Source organism: Carettochelys insculpta, chromosome 22 (genome assembly GCF_033958435.1).
Source record: "Carettochelys insculpta isolate YL-2023 chromosome 22, ASM3395843v1, whole genome shotgun sequence".
NCBI lineage: Eukaryota > Metazoa > Chordata > Testudines > Carettochelyidae > Carettochelys > Carettochelys insculpta.
In genome coordinates, this window is record NC_134158.1 from 9,705,261 (window position 1) to 9,726,678 (window position 21,418).

Genomic DNA, 21,418 nt, shown 5'->3' on the forward strand with positions numbered 1-21,418 from the left:
GCCCTGGGGCGGGAGGTGTGCTGGGCACTCATTACCCATCATGCTCTAGGGGATGGGGTACCCTTTACCCATCATGCACTGGGGTGGGAGGGGTGCTGGGCACACATTAGCCGTCACGCCCTAGGGAAGGGGGGTACCCTTTACCCATCATGCACAGGGGCAGAGAGCAGCCATTACCCGTCATGCCCCGGGGCAGGGGCGAGAGGCGCCCGTGGCCCACGAGGGAGGGGGCGGGGCAAGCGCGAGGCCGCGGTTGTCAGGGCGGCCGGGTTGCTAGGGGCGGGGCGGTTGCTAGGGCAGCGGGGCGCCGCTAGCGGGCGGGGCGCGCGTTGCTAGGCGGAAGCCGCGCGCCGGCGCGGGGAGGGTAGGACCCGGATGCCGGCGGGCCATGGAGTTCCCCTTCGATGTGGACGCGCTGCTCGGGGAGCGGATCACGGCGGTGGACCAGCGCCTCCAGCCGCCGGGCCGCAGGGGGTCCGGCTACACCGCGGCCCACAGGTAGCCATGGCAACGGCGCGGGGCCGCCCAGGGGCGGTGACAGCTGGCTAGGGGTGCCCCAGGGCATCATGGGTAATGTGTGTGGTGGGGGGGTGTCTCTGCCCCAGGGCACCATGGGTAATGTGGGGGGGTGTTTCTGCCCCAGGGCACCGTGGGTAATGTGTGTGGGGGGTGTCTCTGCCCCAGGGCATCATGGGTAATGTGTGTGGTGGGGGGGTGTCTCTGCCCCAGGGCACCATGGGTAATGTGGGGGGGGGTCTGCCCCAGGGCACCGTGGGTAATGTGTGTGGGGGGTGTCTCTGCCCTAGGGCACCATGGGTAATGTGTGGGGGTGGGAATCTGTGCCCCAGGGCATTACGGGTAGTGGGGGGTCTCTGCCCCAGGGCATCATGGGTAATGGGGACCCCCCCCTTCCCCTGGGCACCCTGGGGATTCCCCCCCCACACCTCTGCCCCAGGGCACAATGGATAATGAGGAGCCCCTCATCTCTGGCCCAGGTCATGAATATTGGGGGGGGGTCCATGCCCCAGGGCACCACGGATAATTCGGGGCAGGTCCCTGCCCCAGGGGATCATGGGTAAATGGGGAACCCATCATCTCTGCCCCAGGTCATGATGAATATTGGGGGGGCGGGGTTCCTGTTCCAAGACACCATGGGTAACAGGGAGTCCCTCACCCTTGCTCCAGGATACCATGGGTAATGGGGGGGTGGTCTCTGCCCCACAGAATCATGGGTAAGGAAGAGCCCCTCAGCCCTGCCCCAGATCACCGTATGTACTGGAGGTGGGTTCCCTGCCCCAGGGCACCACGAGTAACAGGGGACCCTGTCTCAGGGCATGATAGATAATTAGTGCCTATCACCCGTGTCGCTCTTGGGACCCCTGCTTTGGGGGTTGCTGACCCCGACCTAAACGGTAGAGCTCTGCATCCTAATTTATGAATAAAGCTGGTGCCTGTACAATTATGAGCAACTATAAAAAGTACCACCAGCGCTCGGGCCATACATAGAGGTCAGAAGGTCAAATTTTGGCCCTCCATCTCGGAAAGGTTACAGAGCCCTGGTTTACTGGGTTAGTGCAAGGGCTGGGAGCCTGGGCTTCTGGGTTTCAGCCCCACCTCTGGGAAGGGAGGGAGTCCGGCAGTTCCAGCAGGCGGGTGTGGTGGAGTCAGGATTCCTGGCTCTAAGCTGGTACAGAGCTTGGGGTTAGCTGCAAAGGGCATGGAAAGGAGTAACAGATTTCAGCAGAAGGCCAAACTCAATTAGATCCCAAGTCCAGCCCCAGACCAGGACTGGGCAGCATTGATCCTGTTCCGTAGCCTTTCTTTGTCTAGACCTACGCCACGGGGCCCAGGCTCCTCCCTGGGAAAGCCACTGGCCAAGCTTTGAAAGCTAGCTGCCTAATGTTCCGGGATGGGCCCTGGCCCCCACCATGAAAGCCCCCCCCCCCATCCCTCCTACCTCCTCACCCTGTAGGGGTGAAGAATTCTGCTTCCTTCAGGAGCTGGGAGACAGTTTTCATGCCGGGGGAGCTGGGGCGAGGCTGTCACCGACCAACAGCTAGTTAAATCTTTCTGCTCTGTTGCTGCTGCTTCGTGGCTGCACTGCAAATCGATTGTGCCAGAGTGCAGTGGCTTGTGAATGTCCCTGAGGCCCTTCTAGTGGGGCTTACGTGCTGATTTTATAATGAAAGACCCGGGGTCATCTGGTGGCTCAGGTGGTGAATTCCCGCTCACTGAGTTCTGTCTCGTCCCAGCTCTGGCAGGGGGTGAGACCTTGTGTGCCCGGGAGCCAGCTCTGGGGGTAACGTTTAAGCGGGAGAACAATAGCGTATTGTCCTGCTGATGTTTTTTCACTGCCAGCGCCTCTCGGAGCTAGCCTGCCTTCTTGCTGGCTGTTCCTTTCCCAGCCTCCTGTGGCATTTAGGGGCTTGGCCCCCTTTCTGTCTGTATCAGAGGGATAGCTGTGTTAGTCGGTATCTGCAAAAACAACAGGCAGTCCTGTGGCACCTTGTAGACTAACAGATTTATTGGACCATAAGCTTTCATGAGCAAAGACTCGCTTTTGTCAGATGTATGAACGTGCCACAGGACTTCCCATTGTTTTCTCTCTGTAAAGATTAGGTACAGCCCCTTCTTCTGTGCATGGACCTGACTCTTCCGAGTCCTAACGCCTTTGCTCTGTCTTTCTCCGCGAAGGGCAGATCTCCAGCAGCAGCTCATGACGATCATAGACGAGATGGGCAAGGCCTCGGCCAAGGTAGGCCAGGGGTTAAAGAGACGTGGGACCCTGTTCTGGGGTGGTGGGAAATAGGGGTCCCAGGATCAGCCAGAGGTGAACTTTCTCCCTCTCGTTTATTGCCCTCCCGTGATTTGAAGATGAGGGCTTTTGTCCTGAGACAGAGACTTTTAGATGACCTGTGCTCCTCCTGGAGTACAAGGTTACATAGTAAGTAGTAGCTCATCAGCGAGCTAGAAGATAAGTGAGCTCAGGGGGGTGAAGACCTGGGCTTTCCCCTTTCGGAAGCCCTAACTCCTCTGGGTCAGGCCAGAAGGCACTTTGCCCTGTACCCCAACTCACCCTAAGCCTCTGTTTCCAGGCGCAGAACCTGCCAGCCCCCATCACTAGTGCCTCGCGGATGCAAACCAACCACCACGTTCTCTACATCCTGAAGGACAATGAAGTGAAGACGTGAGTCCCCCACTGACCGGGGTTTGGTTCCCAAGCCGTGTGTGTGGACAGCCCCTAGCACAAGGGGCCCTCTGACTTCGTATCCCACCTGCATGGATCAGACGCACAGGCAGTTCCCTTAGCCCCTGTATCCTGGTCAGCACAACAAACCCTTTAGTCTCTTCTTCTCCAGCAGCAGCCAGTGCTGGGGAATCCCGAAAAAGTTCTGAACTTCCCCACAATACATCCCCTTGGTCAATACCGGCCCACTCCCCTGCTGCTTTTTCTTCTCTGAAGTCTGAGGTTTGGGTGTGTTCTGTCCGGGGGTTCCTCTGATCTTTTCCATTTGTGGGCAGAATAAATTTTATTCTGTGCACCTGGGCTTGTGGGATGTGTCCCACCAGTAAAACTGCTCGCTGGCCACTGCGGGCGCTCTGCCAATCAGCTGGGCAGCCCCAAATCTCTCCTGGATGGCTGCCCAGCTGCTCAGCTTACAGGGATCAGTGGTCGCATCCACACCCACGTCTGCTCCCCTGTAGGCCTCAGCTGGCTCTTTGACGGGGTAATGTCCTGCAGCAGTGAGTTCCGCTGCTTCTCCTTCCCCATACCACAGAGACTGACGGCATAGATGGGACCCTCCCTCACCTGGCTGTCCCTGGCTCCTCTGTCCCTATGCAGTGGGTGCCATAGAGACTGGAGGAGCTTCATGCACAGACAGGACAGTCTAGGCATCCCAGCAGCGTGTCTTCCCTCTCTCCCATCCTGGCCCCTCTGCTAATGCCTCCGCTCTTCCTCCCCCATTGCAGCGCTGGGAAAGGGGCCATCATCGGCTTCCTCAAGGTCGGCTACAAGAAGCTCTTTCTGCTGGTTAGTTGCTCTGAATTGGGGATCCAGGCGGGGTTGCTCCCCTCTCAGTCAGTGCTGCACTGGGGGCGCTGTGCTGCAGGGAGCAGGGTGGGGGTCCACTACGGGGCGCTGTCTCCTAGCAGTCAGTGCTGGCTGCAGTGCCCAGGCCTGGCACTAGGGGGTGCTGTGCTGCAGGGGGGCAGGACAGGGGTTCTGTGGGGCTGGCCCCAGTGCGGCACTAGGGGGCGCTGTGCTGCAGGGGGGCAGGACAGGGGTTCTGTGGGGCTGGCCCCAGTGCGGCACTAGGGGGCGCTGTGCTGCAGGGGGGCAGGACAGGGGTTCTGTGGGGCTGGCCCCAGTGCGGCACTAGGGGGCGCTGTGCTGCAGGGAGCAGGACAGGGGTTCTGTGGGGCTGGCCCCAGTGCGGCACTAGGGGGCGCTGTGCTGCAGGGAGCAGGACTGGGGAGCTCAGCAGGGGGCGCTGTCCCTGGCAGTCAGTGCTGGCCCCAGGCCCTGAGTGCTGCACTGATTGGCCGTTTGGCTTCCAGTTGCGTGGGGATCCTTGGCACGTGCTTCAGTTTCAGCACCTGGAGAAAAAACCTCTGCAGGGAGAGCTTGGCTCAGGTTTAGCTGGGACTCCTGGGCTCTCTCCTTGGCTCTGGGAGAGCCGTGCGGTCTCAAGGGTTAGAACAGGCGGGGGGAGCCCGAACTCCTGGGTCCTGCCCCTGGCTCTGGGAGCGGAGGGCAATCTCTTGTGGCTTAGAGCAGAGTGGACGGGGAGCCAGGGCTGCTGGATCTCTGACCTGGGGGCATGGGGGGCAGGTCCCCGAATCTGACCCCCCCCCCCGCTTACTCAGCACTTCCTCCGTTCCCCTCCCCCAGGATCGCCAGGGGGCTCACAACGAGGTGGAGCCGCTGTGCGTGTTGGACTTCTACATCCACGAGTCGCTGCAGAGGCACGGCTATGGGAAGGAGCTTTTCCAGTACGTGCTGCAGGTGAGCGCCCTGGCCTGGCCTCCGCCCTCAGCCTCCCGTGCTGCAGTTTAAGCCTGTTGCTCCTTCCCCTGCGCCCAGGGGTTCAGGAGAATAACTTTTCTCCCTCCTCCTCGTAACACCCTGGAGGTACTTGAAAACCACTCCCACGTCCTCTCTGGGTGTTTGCCCCCCGACTTCAGTGGTCCCCCTGAGCAGTGCTTGGTGCCCTTCTCTGCCTGATTACTTTGCCCCAGCCCGGCGGGAGGTGATGCTGTAGTTTTGGCCTTGTTATATTGCTCTGTGTAGAGGCGCATACAGTAATTGCCAGAGCCCATCGTCTGATCTCCTCATGGCCACCAAGTCCGGGACGCTGCAAGCTTTCATAAAAGACCGTCCTGGGCGTATGTTGATACGCAGCAGCATCCACAATTGATTGATTCGTTTGCTTCTTCTTATGGCGTTCAGACCCTCTCTTCCCCCCTTGGGCTGGCTGATCCTGGCCTGGATTCCCCCGGCTGTGGGGAACCCCACTGGTGTGTCTGAGCCTGGATCCCAAACCACTGGCTGGTTTGATGATGTGACCAGGCTCTGGCCTGCTTGAGGCAGCTGGGAAGTGACCAGCGAGAGGTGAGGGTTCCCAAACACAAACGCCTTTCGCAGGTGGGCCCACAGATGGGAAACAACCTTAGGCTGTGGTTGGCCTGGAGCTGGAGAGGAACTGACACCTCCTGGAGAGGAAAAGCTCTGTGTGCCCTCCCCCTCCCGCTTTTCCCTCCGAGTCCGTCAGTCCCGGATTGGAGCCAGCCTCCCTATGTCCCATTTCCCACCCTCCTGAGCCAGCCAGTCCCCCAGCTGAGATGAGCTCAGACCTAGGACGCGCCAGAGGGAAAAGATTCTGCATCTCTCCCGTTCCCAGTCGCCAAGCCAGCCAGTCCCCTGCCTGGGGACCAGATCAGAGCTGGAGATATGGTTTAATTTTCACCCTTTGGCCCTTGACTAACCCCCGGCTGTGTCTCTGCCCTGCCCCCGGCTGTCAGCGTGAACGAGTGCAGCCACACCAGCTGGCTGTGGACCGCCCCTCAGAGAAACTCCTCTGTTTCCTTCGCAAACACTACAACCTTCGGGGGACCATCCCCCAGGTGAGTCCTGCCCACCGGCTCCTCCCGTCATCCCTGGGGGCGTGTCCCGGGTGAGGTATCAGGAGCACCTGCTTCCTTGGTGTGAGCGCAAGGCTCCCGCCCCACTGGGGGGCTCTCAGCTCCCCTGCCCCGGGCTCGAAGCAAGCTTGGGTCTCCTGGAGCCGCCGGGGCCTGAGCGTGCCTGGGCAAGGCAAGGGGAGGCTGGAGGTGGTGGTGGTGGGATCGGAGGGGAGGCTGCTGCGGATGACTGGGGGGAGAGGGGCAGCGGGTGGAGGCTGGCGCTGGGGAGGAGGGCAGACATTCGGGGGATGCGGGCTGGTGCCGGACGTGGGACGCAGAGGCAGGAGGCGTCCGCGGCAGCGATTTCTCACGCTCTGGGGCCTCCGCTTCTCCCAGGTGAACAACTTCGTGATCTTCGAGGGTTTCTTTGCTGACCAGCACGGTAAGTGGCCTGGCTCGGCCGCAGGTGACCTCCCTCCTTGCCGTGCAGCCTGCGCCCTGCTCAGGGGCAGCCGTGCGACCCCGGAGGCCTGGGCTTTGAACAAGCAGCTGAGCCCACAAATCATGCCAGCCAGCAGCAGCCCTAGGGGCAGCCACCTCCCAGCGGCAGTAATGACTGTACCTCTCTGCCCTGCTTTCCACCTGGAGGGGGCGTGGGGGCTGTCTCTCCATTGCCCTGTGGGGTTTTAGGCCCAACGCCCATGGGGGAGCTGGTTTTCACCCCCTGCCTGGCCAGCTAAGCTGGCGATCAGTAAAAGGTAAACAGACAATGGGGTGTGGCCCCTTTAAGGCCAGGTGCATTTTGGGAGTTGTAGTCCCCATGTGGGTTGGGCTTGTCAGGGTGGAACAGGCTTCAGCTATAGCCTGCTTCTCATCGGGACCAAAAGCAGGAGGGGAAACTGAGGCACCGAGTAGCAAAATGATGGTCCCAGCAGGCCAGTGACAGTGAGGGGAATAGGCCCGGGGTGTCCCGGGTCCTCCTGGCCCATTGCTCTAACCATTACGCAACCCTGCCTGCCCTATGATCCGGGCCTCATCGCTGTCCTGCGTCAGTGAGTTCCGCAGGCTCGTACCAGCTTCATTCTTCTCTCCCCCACCCAGAGGCAGAATGCTTTAACCCTTCGTGCAGCCTTCTGCTCTTCCCCCCCGCCACTGACTGGCCAGGAGCTGTGGTGGAGGGTGGAGGCGATGTGTCCCAGAATGCCTCAGGGTCTTAACCTTGCTCCCCACCCCCCCCACACACGCATGCTTCGGCCGATCTCGCCTAGAGATCCTTACCACTCCTTGAGGCTCCTGGCCCCGTGCTGCTGGGGGTAGCATCCTCTCTGAGCAGCCTCGGTGCAGTAAGGAACTCGTACCTCCCCCTAAATGTCGCCTTGTCTGCATCTCCCTTGAGCCCCACAGAGATTCTTCTCCTCTGTCCTGTGGGGAGCTCCAGAGCTTTGGCTGATCTGACCCCGTCCTGCCCACCGCTGTTTTGGCTCCAGCTTGGCGCTTCCTGCATATGCATTCACCTCTGGCCAGGCATTGTTTCAGCCTCGGCTGTAAGGCAGCCTCCTCTGGGGTGGGGCACGGCAGCTCCATAATAACCGGGCAGCAAGATGTCACAGAGATCTTAGTGCTGAAATGCAGCCGCTTCTGGGGTGGGGCGCGGCAGCTCCGTAACAACCGGGCAGCAAGATGTCACAGAGCTCTTCAGTGCTGAAATGCAGCCGCTTCTGGGGTGGGGCGTGGCAGCTCCGTAACAACCGGGCAGCAAGATGTCACAGAGCTCTTCAGTGCTGAAATGCAGCCGCTTCTGGGGTGGGGCAGTGATTAACAGTCGTGCAGCAGTGCCTCCCAGAGATGGCTTAACCAGCACTGAAATGCCGCCACCTTGGGTGAGGGAAGAGGATGGATAACACAAGGCTCAGCTTGGGGCTGGGGCGTGGCAGCTGTTTGCTAGCCAACCAGAACACAGTGCCAGATGCCTGGGGTGGGAGATACTTAAGAAGAGGTTGGATAAATACCTCCCACCTTTTTCTGCGTTGCTGGGGCGGAGGCATAAAGCCCTCAGAGCTGGGCGGCTGGAGAGCGACCACTGCGGGCAGGGAGCCCAGCTCGGAAGAGAAGGACAAAGGATGAGCGAGGGAGAACCACCGTCATTTGTTCACGTTTCAAAGATCTGCCCAGACAAAGCACGAGGGACCCAACACGAGGTGATGTCTGGAAAAACCCCAGCAGAGGAGAATCTTTGTGCTCTCGCAGTCGCACTGCGCTAGCCTAGGCACCGTGTTCCTTCCAGTCTTTTCCATTCCGGTGCGGATTTTTTTCCATTGGTGTGCAGAATAAATTTTCTGTGCACTGAGGCCTGTGCGGACGTGCACCACCACAATAAACACATGTACCCAGCACTCTGCTAATCAGTGGGGTGCCACCTGAATCCCTCTTGGGCGCCTGCCAAGCGCTGAGCCTACAGGAAACGCTGGCCGCGCCCCAAAGTGCTGGCAATCAGAGCTAGGCCAGGAGTGGTTCCAAATGCTCCGAGGCGGCTGGTTGTGAGCCAAGCCCAGCTGGGGTTGGGACGCTCTGGCTCTGGGACCTGGTCGTTACACCCGGGGTTGAATCGCAGCTGGCCTCCTCCTTCCTGGGACTGACCTTTGCCACCTTCTTCCTGCAGCTCCGGTGAGGAAGTTGCCTGCAAAGCGGCCGGAGGAGGAGATAAAGCCCTACTCTCTAACAGACCGAGAGTGTAAGTGACCTGTGGCGCCGGGGCAGAGAAAGGGCACTGGGTATCCCTCAGTCTGTGGATGGGAAATGAAAACATGGCTGTTCTCCCTCGCCAGCTCAGATCCAGCCCCAGGGGCCGGGGAGGCACCTGGCTGGGTGAGGTGTGGTGGTCGGATCCTTTCCCCTGGAGGGGTGCTGGCTCTGCTTCATCCCCTGGATGTGGGACCAGCTGGCTTGGGTGTGTTCACACCTAGGATGGGCCTCTCTGCTCCCAAACGGTCCTGTGCTTGGTGCGGTGCCCTGAGTGGCTGAGAAGAGGCGGCTCTCTTATGGAGGCTGCTGGAGGGGGCCCTAGCTGAATCCAGCCTGCACGGCCTAGTCTCACCACACAGGGGCGCCGGGACTCAGCTGGCTGAAATGAGGCAGCTGGTATGTCTTAGTTCCCCGTTTGCTCTGACTGGAACAGAGGGGCCTGGAACGAGTCCCCTCTCCTTTCTGCCCCTGCACTACCTCCTCCCCTTCTGCACCTCCCTTTCTCCACTCTCACCTACTGCACACGCTCTGAGTGTTCCTTACTGCTCTGCGTAATAATCCCACTTCACCCACCAATCAGCCACCCTGCTCTCTCTGGAAGCTGCTCTCCCACCTGTTGCAGGGGAACCCACCTCACCTGTGTTGGGTGAGAAGGCAGATTTCCCCTCCTCAGCAAAGACAGGACAGACTCCCCCACTGCCAGCTGGAGTGGTTGATCCCACTTTTACCACCAATGGACTGCACTGTCCGTTGATCTCGCCGACACCCCATCGCCAGAGGCTCTGAGCGCCTCCTAATAGCCCGACAGAGGCTTTATCCCCCTTCTGCAAAGGTGGAGAAATGTGACCTTGCCAAGCTCATTCTGGTAGCCTGGGCAGAGCCAGGAACTGAACTGGCCTCTGCCAAACCCCAGACAGGCACCTCCTCCACCAGCCCATCCCTGGACAAGAGGTGCTGATTGCTGGAGACCAGCCCGGGCCTCTTTCCTAACATGGTCCTGGTCCCCTCTAGCAACGGGAGGCCCCAGAACTCTCTGACTCTCACCCCCGGCCCCTCCCCAAATGCAGCACCCAAAGGGAGTGGGTGGGGGGCGGGAGGGAGCAGGGCCAGAAGGTCTGATCCTGGGCCTCTCCCTTCAGTCCTGAAGGAGGAGGTGGAGCCACCCTGGCCCTTCAACCAGTCGCGCTCGCTGACCCGCTCCAGCAGCCTGGGCAACTCGCCAGTGCGCACCTGCCTCAAGCCCTTCCTTAACGAGCAGGAGCTGCTGCGCAACCTGCGCCTCTGCCCGCCTCACTCCACCGCCCACCACCTGCTCAATGGGGAGCCGGCCGGGGCGGCCGCCCAGCGGCGGAGAACCAGGTACCCGCTGGGGGCGGGGATCGCGGCCGCATCCGCGCGTGCGGTCCTTTCTGGGGGATCTCGGCTCCTGAGCAGCGCCCGCTCCTGGCCACGTGGGACCTCAGTTACCAGGCTGGTCCCCCTGGTCGTGCCTGGCCGTTTGGAGGCATTGGGGCAGGGTGGCGTGAACCAGCGGGGGAGGAGGCTAGAGGGGCCGTCCCCCTTCACTCTCCTGGCCCTGTTCCAAGCGGTGCCAGAGTGATACGGGTCCCCCCTGCTCTAGGCCGGACTCTGGGGCGGGTGGCTGAGCGCCGGGCAGGCGGAAGCAGCCGTTGCGTCCCTGGCTGGACTGGATTCCCGCCTGCTTTGCACGTTTATCCTGATCCTTGTGTTGTGCGTGCCCACCCTAGTGTCGCCTGGGGGGGGAGTTGGGCTTCACATTGCACGCTGACATGACAACCAGCCCTTGCTTTGCACGCCTAGGCCAAACATCCCATCCGCTGGTGTTGCATGTTTGCTGTAATACGACGTCCGTACGAACTGCCCTCGGTTTGCACGCTGCCCAGTCGTGCAAGTGAGTCTGATTGCCCTGCTTTCACACATTCGCACTGATGGCTAGATGGGTGCAAGCTGAGCTGGCTTCCCCCTTCCCGGTGAATCCCAGAGCCATGCAAGGAGCACTCGTTTTGCATGGACCTGCTGAGTCCCGAGTGGGTCCCCGTATCACTAGATTCGTGTGCGAATGCCAGATCAGTGCACAAGGACCTTCTTGGGCACGTTCATGCCGACCGCATCAGTGCAAGTCACGCTCGCTTTGCACGGGGCGTGGGGGTGTGTAAGCCACACAGATTTTGCATGCCAGATTGCACAGATCTCGTGCACAGATTTTGCTCAGCTCTGTGCTGTACCCATGCACAGCACCCCCTGTTGCAGCTCAGATATTGTCTGAGCTGCGTGGATTTTACCGCCTTACTCTTTGCACGCTCATCTGTCGGATCGCTGCGTGCCTCACTGATTTTGCGTACGTGCCTCGCACGGGAGATGTGCAAGGTGCATTGATTGTGCACAGTCTGGTTGGATTCTCCTGAGCTGGTTGGATTTGCGCACTCACCCTCTGCATGCTCAGATTTTCGGCACGCCCAGGCCAACAGGTTATGCGCACGCATCCTTTGCACGCCGGCATGTCGGTCTAGTGCGAACGATGCCGTCTTCCCTACTGATGCTTTGCACGCCAGGTTGGATCTGTGTGTTGCTTTTGCACGCTGTGTCGTACCACAGTGTCGGTTCCGTGCCAAATACCCTGGTTTTGCACGTTGTAATTTGCCTGGTCAGTATGTTAGATCCATGAGGGGGTCGCGCTGATTTTACATGCTCAGCCGTTGTATTCGCAGGCTGGCTCCGTGCAACCCCCTCTGGTTTTGTACACCCACAGTTTACACCCATGCCTGGATCCATGCAAGGTCCACTCACGTTTGTATGCCCAGGACTGGATCAGTGCAAGCTGCACGTTTGTTTGGCACCACTGCCAGTGAGTCTCGGCTCTGGACTCGTCATCCCATCTTTGCCTCTGCACCCAGTTACAGGGTCACTCCAGCCCCAGGACCGCACAAGAGCTCAGCTTCCCTGGCGACTCAGCCATCTCCTTTGGGGGGAGGGAGGAGAGACTCTTGCTTAGGGGGAGTCCCCCCAGCCTGCCTGGGATCTAACCTCTCTTCTCTCTGTCTTTCTCTCTGCCCCATCCTCCCCACCCCAGCTCCCTCACCCGCTCGGAAAACACAAGTCGCTGATGTCATCGCTGTGTGCCCTGCCCCAGTCCTCCAGTTGTGTCTTGAGACCTCGGGCGGCGAGTGGGGATGGGGTTCGTCCCTCACCGGCCCTTTTTTATATGCTTGGGTGGGGCTGGCGCAGAGGCGGGGGTGTTTCTGTGGCTCAGCGGGTGGGATTTTTTTCTGGGCTGTTTGGTTTCTATAGCGGGATCCTAAACCACCCTCAGCAGAGGGATCCGGGTGCATTCGTACAATAGCTTCCTTCCTGTTCCCTGTTTTATTTCATATGCAACCTTTAGATCCACAGTGCTCAGAGATTTCCAGTTGGAAATCTGGCTCTGTTCCCCCTCTTGTGCTGGATTTCAAAACACGATCAGTTGCCCAGTGCCGGGTCTCGTCCACCCTCACACCCCCGGGCTGGATTTTTAAAGAAATTGGCAACCACTGACTTGGAAATAGGACACCCCTGGGGTGTCGAACGGAGATCCGCTGTAAAACTACATCCCTCGTGTGTCAGCGTTGCTGGGCCTAAAAGCGTTGACCTGCGGCTGACTCAAGAAGAGAGGCAGGGTGTGTTTCTTAGTGGGGTGGCATAAGAGCGAGCCCTCTTAAGGGATCCCTCTGCTTTTTCTTACAGGCACGATCCAAAAGGGGTCACCCAATCCTTGCATCATAATCAATATTCTCTGTACTATTTTCCATCCATCTGTGGATTTTTTTTTCCCCAGCCATGGGCGGAATAAATTTTGCTATGTGCACCAGGGTATGGGTGGACGTGCACCACCACATAGAAACACAGGCGGGCCGGCTGGGGTCGCTCTACTAATCAGCTGGATGGCTTTGGAATCTCCCGGTGTGGCCGCCCAAGCATGCGGCTTACAGGGAACCCAGTCCCTTTAGGTTTCGAGGTAGATCCAGGGGGCTCCCGTGTGGGATGAGTTTAGAGCTACCTGCCCCGGCAATTCTGGCTTGCTGGAGCTGAAAGAGCCACTGCCAATCTACCACTTCCTGATAATGTTTCTTACTGGGTGGCTCTGAAAGGCAGCAGCCGTGGGCCACCAGTTCCTGGGTTTTAAATAGGATCCCAGGGGAGTTTCACTCAGTGGATTTTAAAATATGTGCACCGGCAGGAGACTCTGAAAGACTGTCCTGTTGCTGGATCTAAAAGGGATCTGGTTCCCTCCTTGACGTGAGTCTGTTGCAATTCCTATATTACAACCTAGAGGCCCAGCTGAGACGAGGGCCCTGTTGGGCCGGGCGCTGCACAGACACGCACCAAGAGATGGTCCCTGCCCCAGCTGAGATCAGGGCCCCATCGGGCCGGGCGCTGCACAGACACACAGCGAGAGACAGTCCCTGCCCCGGCTGAGATCAGGGCCCCGTCGGGCTGGGCGCTGCACAGACACACAGCGAGAGACAGTCCCTGCCCCGGCTGAGATCAGGGCCCCGTCGGGCCGGGCGCTGCACAGACACACAGCGAGAGACAGTCCCTGCCCCGGCTGAGATCAGGGCCCCGTCGGGCCGGGCGCTGCACAGACACACAGCGAGAGACAGTCCCTGCCCCGGCTGAGATCAGGGCCCCGTCGGGCCGGGCGCTGCACAGACACACAGCGAGAGACAGTCCCTGCCCCGGCTGAGATCAGGGCCCCGTCGGGCCGGGCGCTGCACAGACACACAGCGAGAGACAGTCCCTGCCCCGGCTGAGATCAGGGCCCCGTCGGGCCGGGCGCTGCGCAGACACACAGCGAGAGACAGTCCCTGCCCCGGCTGAGATCAGGGCCCCGTCGGGCCGGGCGCTGCGCAGACACACAGCGAGAGACAGTCCCTGTCCCGGCTGAGATCAGGGCCCCGTCGGGCCGGGCGCTGCACAGACACACAGCGAGAGACAGTCCCTGCCCCGGCTGAGATCAGGGCCCCGTCGGGCCGGGCGCTGCACAGACACAGCGAGAGACAGTCCCTGCCCCGGCTGAGATCAGGGCCCCGTCGGGCCGGGTGCTGCACAGACACACAGCGAGAGACAGTCCCTGCCCCGGCTGAGATCAGGGCCCCGTCGGGCCGGGCGCTGCACAGACACACAGCGAGAGACAGTCCCTGCCCCGGCTGAGATCAGGGCCCCGTCGGGCCGGGCGCTGCACACTGCCAACTGCTAGTTGCTGGCTTCCAAATATTACCTCTTCTGCCCTTGTGTCCTTGTCGACGGCTCTAAGAGAGATCAGGAGGTGATTACTGAAACCGACCTTATTTGGGAATCTCTTGCATGGCTTCGAAGGGCATGTGGTTCACACCGCCAAAACCAGAAAGCAAACTACGGCTGAGTTGCACCCCTCGCCGGGTAGCTCTGGAAGAGGAGGCGCTGCCGCTCGGTCGTAATGGTGACGGGTGACTTAGCAACACCCAGCCAAAAGCTGCCTCTCCCTGAAGAGGGATCTGTGACACGTTGCCTGAGTGATGCTTCCCCACTCAGATCTGTTACGTGCTGCCAATTACCAAATCCAACCAAGAGAGCCAGGCCCGGGCTTCCTGTCTGCTTAGGTTCCCATGACAAATGCCTCCAAAAAAGGTTGTCTACAGATTGCCAATGGCTTCAGCTCAAGAGGGAACCTCTGTCGGCTGCCAAATCCCCCTTCGGTCCCTTCCAGCAGCTGACAGAGCCCTGGGCATAATCTACTCTGATCTCCTTGTCAGATGTCCCCAAAGGGATCCCCCGTTAGTGACTTCTCAGTTGTTTTTGCGCGAGTTCCCCCAAAGGCATTGCAGCTGTTCCTGGGCAGAGGCATCTAGTGGTGAGACTGGAGGGGCGGGGGACAGAGCCTGGACTCCTGGGTTCTATCCCCGGCTCTGGGAGGGCAGCGGGGTCGAGTGGGTTAAAGCTGGAGGGCTGCAAGGGCACATCCCCAAGTGTCTGCATGGACTCACTATGGGGAAGTGAGCAAATCTCTTGGCCGTTCTGTGCCTCAGTTTCCCCATCTGTACCAGAGGGTAGAATTAGGGCTGGGTCACAAGGATGTCGTGAGACTTTATGAAACTCCGTCTTAGTTAATCACTGTTAATACTGGAGAACTGTGGTTCTAAAACCTCCCTCATCTCAATCTGTGCAATGACTGTTTAAATTATATTAGAACCTTGAGGTCCGGCTGAGATCCGGGCCCCGTCGGGCCGGGCGCTGCACAGACACACAGCGAGAGACAGTCCCTGTCCCAGCCAAGATCAGGGCCCTTTTGGGCCGGGCGCTGCTCAGACACACAGCGTGAGACTGGCCTTTCCCCACAAATAACTGACAGGCAGATGAGGGAAGGCGTATTCTGCCCCTTTTTACAGATGGGGACACTGAGTCCCAGAGCCAGTTCTGCCTCAGTCGTCAAAGGTAGAAACCTGTGATGAAGAGGGAATATTCTGTAGTCGTTACGCAAGGCCTGTATGGGCTAAAAATTCCCTCTGCTGTATACTGCCCGTCAATACACCGACAGCAGTCGCCTTTTTGAAGCACGGTAAGCTCAGCAATGGCGGTTCTGAGGCCAGCACGGAGGAGAGAAGGTTCTGAGCCCTGGCCCAGCTGAAGTGATCTCCATAGTCAGGTTCTGTGACTTCATCTGACCCCTTCCTTCCTCGTGCAGCCAGCTGTCCTTCCCTGCCTCTCACTGGTCAGCTCTGGGCTTTTTGCTCAGCTTCCCGACAGAGAGGCAGGGAAATACTTACAGCCCCGGCGCTTGATTCTCTCTCACTGGTCAGCCGATCTGGCTCCGTTTCCAGCCACTTCCTTAAGGGGCTTGGTTTAGTCCTCCTGTGGCTTGGTTTGCACCCGGAAAAGTCGCCTCTCCCCAAAGAGGGCTCTGCTACACACCGCCTGAGTGATGGCTTCCCCCCTCAGGGGTCCGTTACGTGTTGCAAGTTACAAAATCCAGCTGAAAGAGCCAGCCCCCGGCTTCCTAACTGTGTCGCTAGAATCGACTTACCCAAAGTCGATTTATCTGACCGTCCTCATTAGTGAAGGTCGACGGGAGAGTTTTTCCCTTGTGACAGTGAGGATGCTGAGATGGGGCAGGGGGTTTGACTGCTGACCCGTGACAGGTCGATTTTGCGCATCCCAACTAACAGCACGAAATCGAACCCAGAATGGATCCATCTTCCAGGTAAAGTAGAGGTGGCCTGTGTCTCTTAACTTGCCCTGAGAGTAAAGGTCGTCAGTGTTCTCCGATGGGGTTAGGGTGCCACGTCCTGGGGAAACTGAGGCACATGGCACACTCGTATTAGTAGCACTGATTGTCCCGGCTCCATCAGCATGCCCATGGAGCTGGCTAGCTGTTCCATCTTCTTTGAGGGGCTGCACAGCTGAGATGTGCCAAAGATCATCAGTGTCCCCCCCACTGGGTAAGAGTGCCACATCCTGGGGAAACTGAGGCACACAGCAGGCTGGTATTAGTAGCACAGCATGTCCCCGCTCCGTCACCACGCCCGTGGAACTCACTAGCTGTTAGCCCTCCTTTGAGCGGCCGCACAGCTGGGACACACCCACGCAGTGGCAGAGCTGAGAGCCTGTATCTTACCAACCAGGCCGCCTTCCAGCCTCCACCTGGCTCACTGAATTGTCAGGGTGTGTCTTTGGTCTCTGCCTCCATTGTCTCCTTACCCAACGCCCCCCAGGGCTCTGAGGGTTCGCGCTGGCGGTGGGAACTGGAGCGTCCGTTTACACTTCAATAAAGTTGGGAGCTTTTTAACGATTCGGAACGTTCCACAGGGGCCTTTGTCATTCACTGCGCCGCAGCAGCCGAGGACAGCTGCTCTGCCCCTCTTAGCTTTGGAACTGCCTTATGGCGTTGAGCTGTCAGGAGGGGAGTGGAGTCGAGCAGCTGGCTGTGTTGGCGGGGGTGTTTGGAGCGAGGGCTCCTAGGTGCTGTCCACAGCTGTGGGAAGAGATTGGTGGCTAGTGGTTAGAGCAGGGGCTGATAGCCAGGACTGCTGGGTTCGGTCCTCAGACTTGGGAGGGGAGTAGGATCTGATGGTTAGCGTGGGAGGGGTGCGAGCCAGGAGCTGGGAGGGGAGTAGGAAGTAGTGGTTAGTGCGGGATTGGGGGGTGCGAGCCAGGACTGCTGGGTTCTATCCCTAGCCCTGGGAGGGAGGGGCGCCTGATAGTTGAACTGCAGGTATACAGCACATTGACAGCAGGGGGGAAAGCTGGGGACACAGAGCCGCCAGCTGGGCGGCCAAGCTAGTCCCTTTCAACAGCTGCTGGGTGCTCTGCTGACTAAGCTAAGTGCAGCTGAAGCCCCCCTGTCCTGCCTGTCCCTGGCATCTGAACCAGGAAGACTCTGCCCATCGCTGCTTCGAGTTAGCTGGGATTCCCTCAGGCCAGTGGACTAATCCCTTACATAGCTATCTTCCAGCTCCAACGTTTCAGGGGTGGTTTCATCTCTGCTGCAGAGCGGCTACCTCTGGGGTGGGGCAGCAGGGAAACAACCTCACAGCAACACCCTCGGGGTGTTACTTACCTAGTGCCGAAATGCAGCCACCGCTGGGGTGGAGCGGCAGGGGAACAACCTCATAGTAACACCGCATGGGGTGTTACTTACCTAGTGCCGAAATGCAGCCACCTCTGGGGTGGGGCGGCAGGGGAACAGCCATTTAGGACAGGAAGTGAAGCGAGCCCCTGAATGCAGTGGCTACTGCAGGGAGGTGAAATGGGGGCAGGGAGTTGGGATTCAGACAGGACCCTGTGCAAAGCAGGTCTTTAAAGATCACAAGGGCCGTCAGGAACTCCCAGCGCACTGGGGCATTGGGGCAGTACCCACTGTGAGGGCGGAGCGCCCCCTACTGATCCCCTGCCTTAACTCCATTCCACCACACTGCCTGTGTTCCCATCCCATGAAAGCCCATGTCTCTCCTCCCCTCACCTTCCACCTCCCTCTCATCACTCCCTGCACCCCTTCTCCTCCCCTCTGTCCTCCAGGGGTAGCGCAGGGAGGCAGGACGGTCTGACGGCCCAGCGGAATTCCTACAGCCGCTACGGGCACCCCGCCCCATCGCCTGATCGTGGGGCCAGCGGCACAGAGCAAAGAGCAGGTGAGTGGGGCAGGCGTCAGCCTGGTGTGGCCTGGGGGTTTCTGCTTCTGGCTGCGGGGGGGACGTGCCAGGATCTGCCCTCAGCATCCTGACAGGTGGGCAAACCGCTGCTCTTGGCCACTGTGAAATAGGAGGTTTCCCCAGGCACAGCTGAGAGAGCCAATCTGTTTAAAACAAACCTACCTACAGCCCCAGACTGCGAGTCCTCCTCTGTACGGCACCAAACCCGTCACCCAGAGCACTTCTGGTTGCACTCTGGCCAGCCAGCATTCACGCGAGGCATTCCCTCGGACGCTCCACCCTCCCTCGGGCCGCAGCCAGTGGGGGAAATTCTCAGAGCAATCAGATTACATACATCAGTCACAAAGTGCTTGAGGCAGGCTGCAGCAGATGGAAGAGGCTGCTTTCTTCCAAGGCTCTGGAGCCCAGCCCTGCTTAGGCGGGGTGAGCGGGCCGTCCGCTCTTGTTCCAGGCGGAGGGAAATCCACTGTTCCTCCCTCACATGAGCGGGGCGCCTGCCCGTGTCCTTTCTGGGGCCTCCTGCTGCTGGCAGTCTGCCAGACTTAACCGTCCACAGCTGAATTCGCCGGGTGTGGCTTGGAGTCGGGTGCTGCTTTTCCCGGTGCCACGCCTCCCATAGCGGTGGGCCAGAGACGCACATTTCAGCGACAGGCCCAGAGCCGATTCGTGTAACGCCCCCTATGACAGCGATACAAACGCCCGAGCAGCAGAAACGGGCCAGCGAAACCCCAGCATTCAGCGGGGACCTCGCTTGGCCCAGCGGGCGCAAGATTCGGTGCAAACCTAGGAGAGGGGTTACCCTAGGGTTTGCACGTTCATCTTAAAAGCCGGTAACGTCACAGCACCCAGTGGCTTCCAGGTGGGCTGAGCCCCAGTTACCTCCTGCACCCCTGAGTGGTACACTGGGGCGGGCACGGCGCCCCCTACTGAGCCCTCATGTCCTGCGACCCCCTGTGGCACATGGGTCAGAAGAGCACCCCCCGGTGAGTCTCTGCCCCCTGCAGCACAGCGCCCCCTCGTGGCACACCGGGCTCAGCACACCCACTCCCTGCAGTCCCAAGGTGGCTGGGGCAGGAGGGGGTGGATCGGGGACATCTCTCAGGGAAGGCACGAGAGCTGCTGTTCACACCTCGTTTTGCTCATTGACCCAGAGGGCAGCCGAGAGCCACTAACGAGACTTCAGGACTCAGAAGGCCGGTAAGATTCCCGCTTCCTCATCCTGCCTGTGGGGCTCCCCCAGCCACGCTCTCCCCAGGCTGCTTCTGGGATCCTCTCTGGGCTTCCCACGCCCCCTGCCTCCCCTCTGCTGGGTCCCTCCCCTTTTCCTTGCTCCACCTTGTGCTGCCTTTGCAGCCAGCATCCCCAGCTTGTGGGTCTCTGCTGGGATCCCCCTGTGCCATTGCTGGGATCCCTTCCTCTCCATTCTAGCCATGCTGGCAGGGCTAACACCCTGACACTGATGGCTGCACCCTGCTCTCTGTGTCAGGTTGGCCAGCACGGTGATCTCCAGCCAGGATCTGTCACTGCCAGCCCTCCTTCCCCAGCCAGGTGGGACGGTCTGTCTCGCCGAGAGCACCTCCCCTCCCACCGAGCCGGCCCTGGAAGACAGGACTAAGAGCCAAAGGCTCCAGGCAGCCCTGAAGTCAAAACTCTCCAGCCGAGCAGATCTTGTGGACTGCCTCTCTCCACGGCTCGGCAGCAGGTGGTACGACCCAGCCGCGGTGTCGTGGGGGAAGCGGCTGTCTCGGACGGTAGCAGGAGTCTCATGGGATGCCCAGTGGATCCGTTACAAACAGGAGTATCGCAGCACCAGGCCCTGGTGAGCAGAGAGGCAACTAGCACTGAGCCAGCCTGGCTGGAGAGACCCAGGCCTGTGGGTCTTCCTAGCTTGGGACCTTGGCTCCTCCCTTTTGCACCAGACGGACCAATGGGCCCATCTAGCCTGGTACCCCGCCTCCTTCCTGCTGGGACCTTTGGGCCCACGTTGGTTGGTATCCCAGGATAAGCTTGAGCTTGCATTGGCTGGAAAGCTTCCTCCTGGTCTTCCCCAGCGCTGGTGGATTTGGTCTGGAATGTCTGAGGGGGCGTCATAAGAGGTTTTCGGGACACCAAAGGACGCCCACACCCAGGCACCAGCATTTGGACTTGTTTCATGGAAGGTGGCTTCTCCTTGTGGGAAATTTCTATTCCCCTCCTCACCTCAGCAAATCAAAATTGTTCCAAATCTGCAATGCCTCTGTGGTGGTTCCTGGCAGGTTAATTTACTTCTGTCCCTACAGCTGGATGTGGGCTAGGCTCCCTGGTTAGACTACCCATAATGCATCTGCCTTTCCAGGCCAAGGATTGTGGGGGATCATGGGATATGTAGTCCCTTGAAGCCTGACATAGGGAAGAATTTGGGGCCATGAGACACGTGAGCTACGATTCCTAGGATGCACCATGACCAAAGACTCCCATAATGCAACTATCTCCCCTCTCCAGGACCTCATGGTACATCACAGGTGATACCTAATGGGTTGGGGGGGACAGTCTATAGCAGAATAACCCTTCTGAATGTCAACTCCCATGATGCATCTGCCTCCCCCCTCCCAGGAGCCTGGTGCATCGTGGACAATGAAGTCCCACCAGGGAGCCTGGTCCAAAGAAGAGCTTGGAACCCCCAAAATACATCCTCTATGAGGCACTGCAAGAGCTTTTCCAATGCAAAATACCTCCTGCTTAGAACTTTTGCTGAAATGTCATGGGGGATCCCCTTCTCTCTCTCCCATCCCCTCTTTTGGAGGCCTGCAAATGCTGCCACAAGTTATACCAAAGCACCCAACTGTCCTGTCCTACATATGCTCCTGTGGGAAAGAGATTCCCCCTAACTTCCTGCTCACTGCCTGGCATCCCTCAGCAGCCAGTCCCTCAGGGTGGGACGTAGTGCCATCCCTGACAGATTGGTTTTTGTCCCTAACCTACCCCACACCCTGGAAAGCCCCCCTGCCGAGGATTGACCTCGCACCCCTCGGATTACAAGGCCAATGCTCTGATGACTGAGTTATCCCCCCACCAGTCTAAAGGTCCTCATTCATTGGAAAAAAGTTGGGTAGAACACTCTGTCATGCCCAGGGGGCTTCACCTCAGCAAGGGAAGTATAGGGGATAGGCAGGGTGCTCTACACAGGCGTGGGCTTCAGCTTCCGCACCGTCCACCAACAGTGCCCAGCCCCTTTATGGGCTAAGCCCCTCCTCTTGTATTTAAGCCCCTCCCTCCAATGTAGCTCCTCCCCTGTGTGGTTTAAGCCCCTCCTCTTGTAGGTTTAAGCCCCTTCCCCCAAAGTAGCTCCGTTGCTGCGAGTAAAGCCCCTCCCCTTGTGTTAAGCCCCG

At 59.4% G+C, this 21,418-nt stretch overlaps 1 protein-coding gene across 2 annotated transcripts; it reads left to right on the plus strand.

The window, feature by feature from the left end:
* The first annotated feature begins 346 nt into the window (after positions 1-346).
* ATAT1 (alpha tubulin acetyltransferase 1) lies at positions 347-20,272 on the plus strand. Of its 2 annotated transcripts, XM_075016318.1 has the most exons (12): positions 347-498; positions 2,695-2,755; positions 3,096-3,187; positions 3,973-4,033; positions 4,895-5,008; positions 6,025-6,126; positions 6,523-6,568; positions 8,786-8,857; positions 10,008-10,227; positions 17,917-18,029; positions 19,202-19,247; positions 19,537-20,272. In XM_075016318.1, the coding sequence occupies exons 1-12, from the start codon at positions 389-391 to the stop codon at positions 19,871-19,873; spliced, it is 1,374 nt and encodes a 457-aa protein (XP_074872419.1). In that variant the 5' UTR covers positions 347-388; the 3' UTR covers positions 19,874-20,272. The 2 variants fall into 2 exon arrangements, with proteins under 2 accessions (XP_074872419.1, XP_074872421.1); XM_075016320.1 differs by lacking the exons at positions 17,917-18,029; positions 19,202-19,247; positions 19,537-20,272 and adding an exon at positions 11,960-12,131.
* The last annotated feature ends 1,146 nt before the right edge of the window (positions 20,273-21,418 follow it).

Excerpts from the sequence above, each read along its gene's own strand:
- ATAT1 (XM_075016318.1), top strand. The coding sequence starts at position 389 with ATGGAGTTCCCCTTCGATGTGGACGCGCTGCTCGGGGAGCGGATCACG. Across the intron at positions 6,127-6,522 it reads TTCGGGGGACCATCCCCCAG|GTGAACAACTTCGTGATCTT; the intron begins GTGAGTCCTGCC and ends CGCTTCTCCCAG. Across the intron at positions 18,030-19,201 it reads CGGCACAGAGCAAAGAGCAG|AGGGCAGCCGAGAGCCACTA; the intron begins GTGAGTGGGGCA and ends TCATTGACCCAG.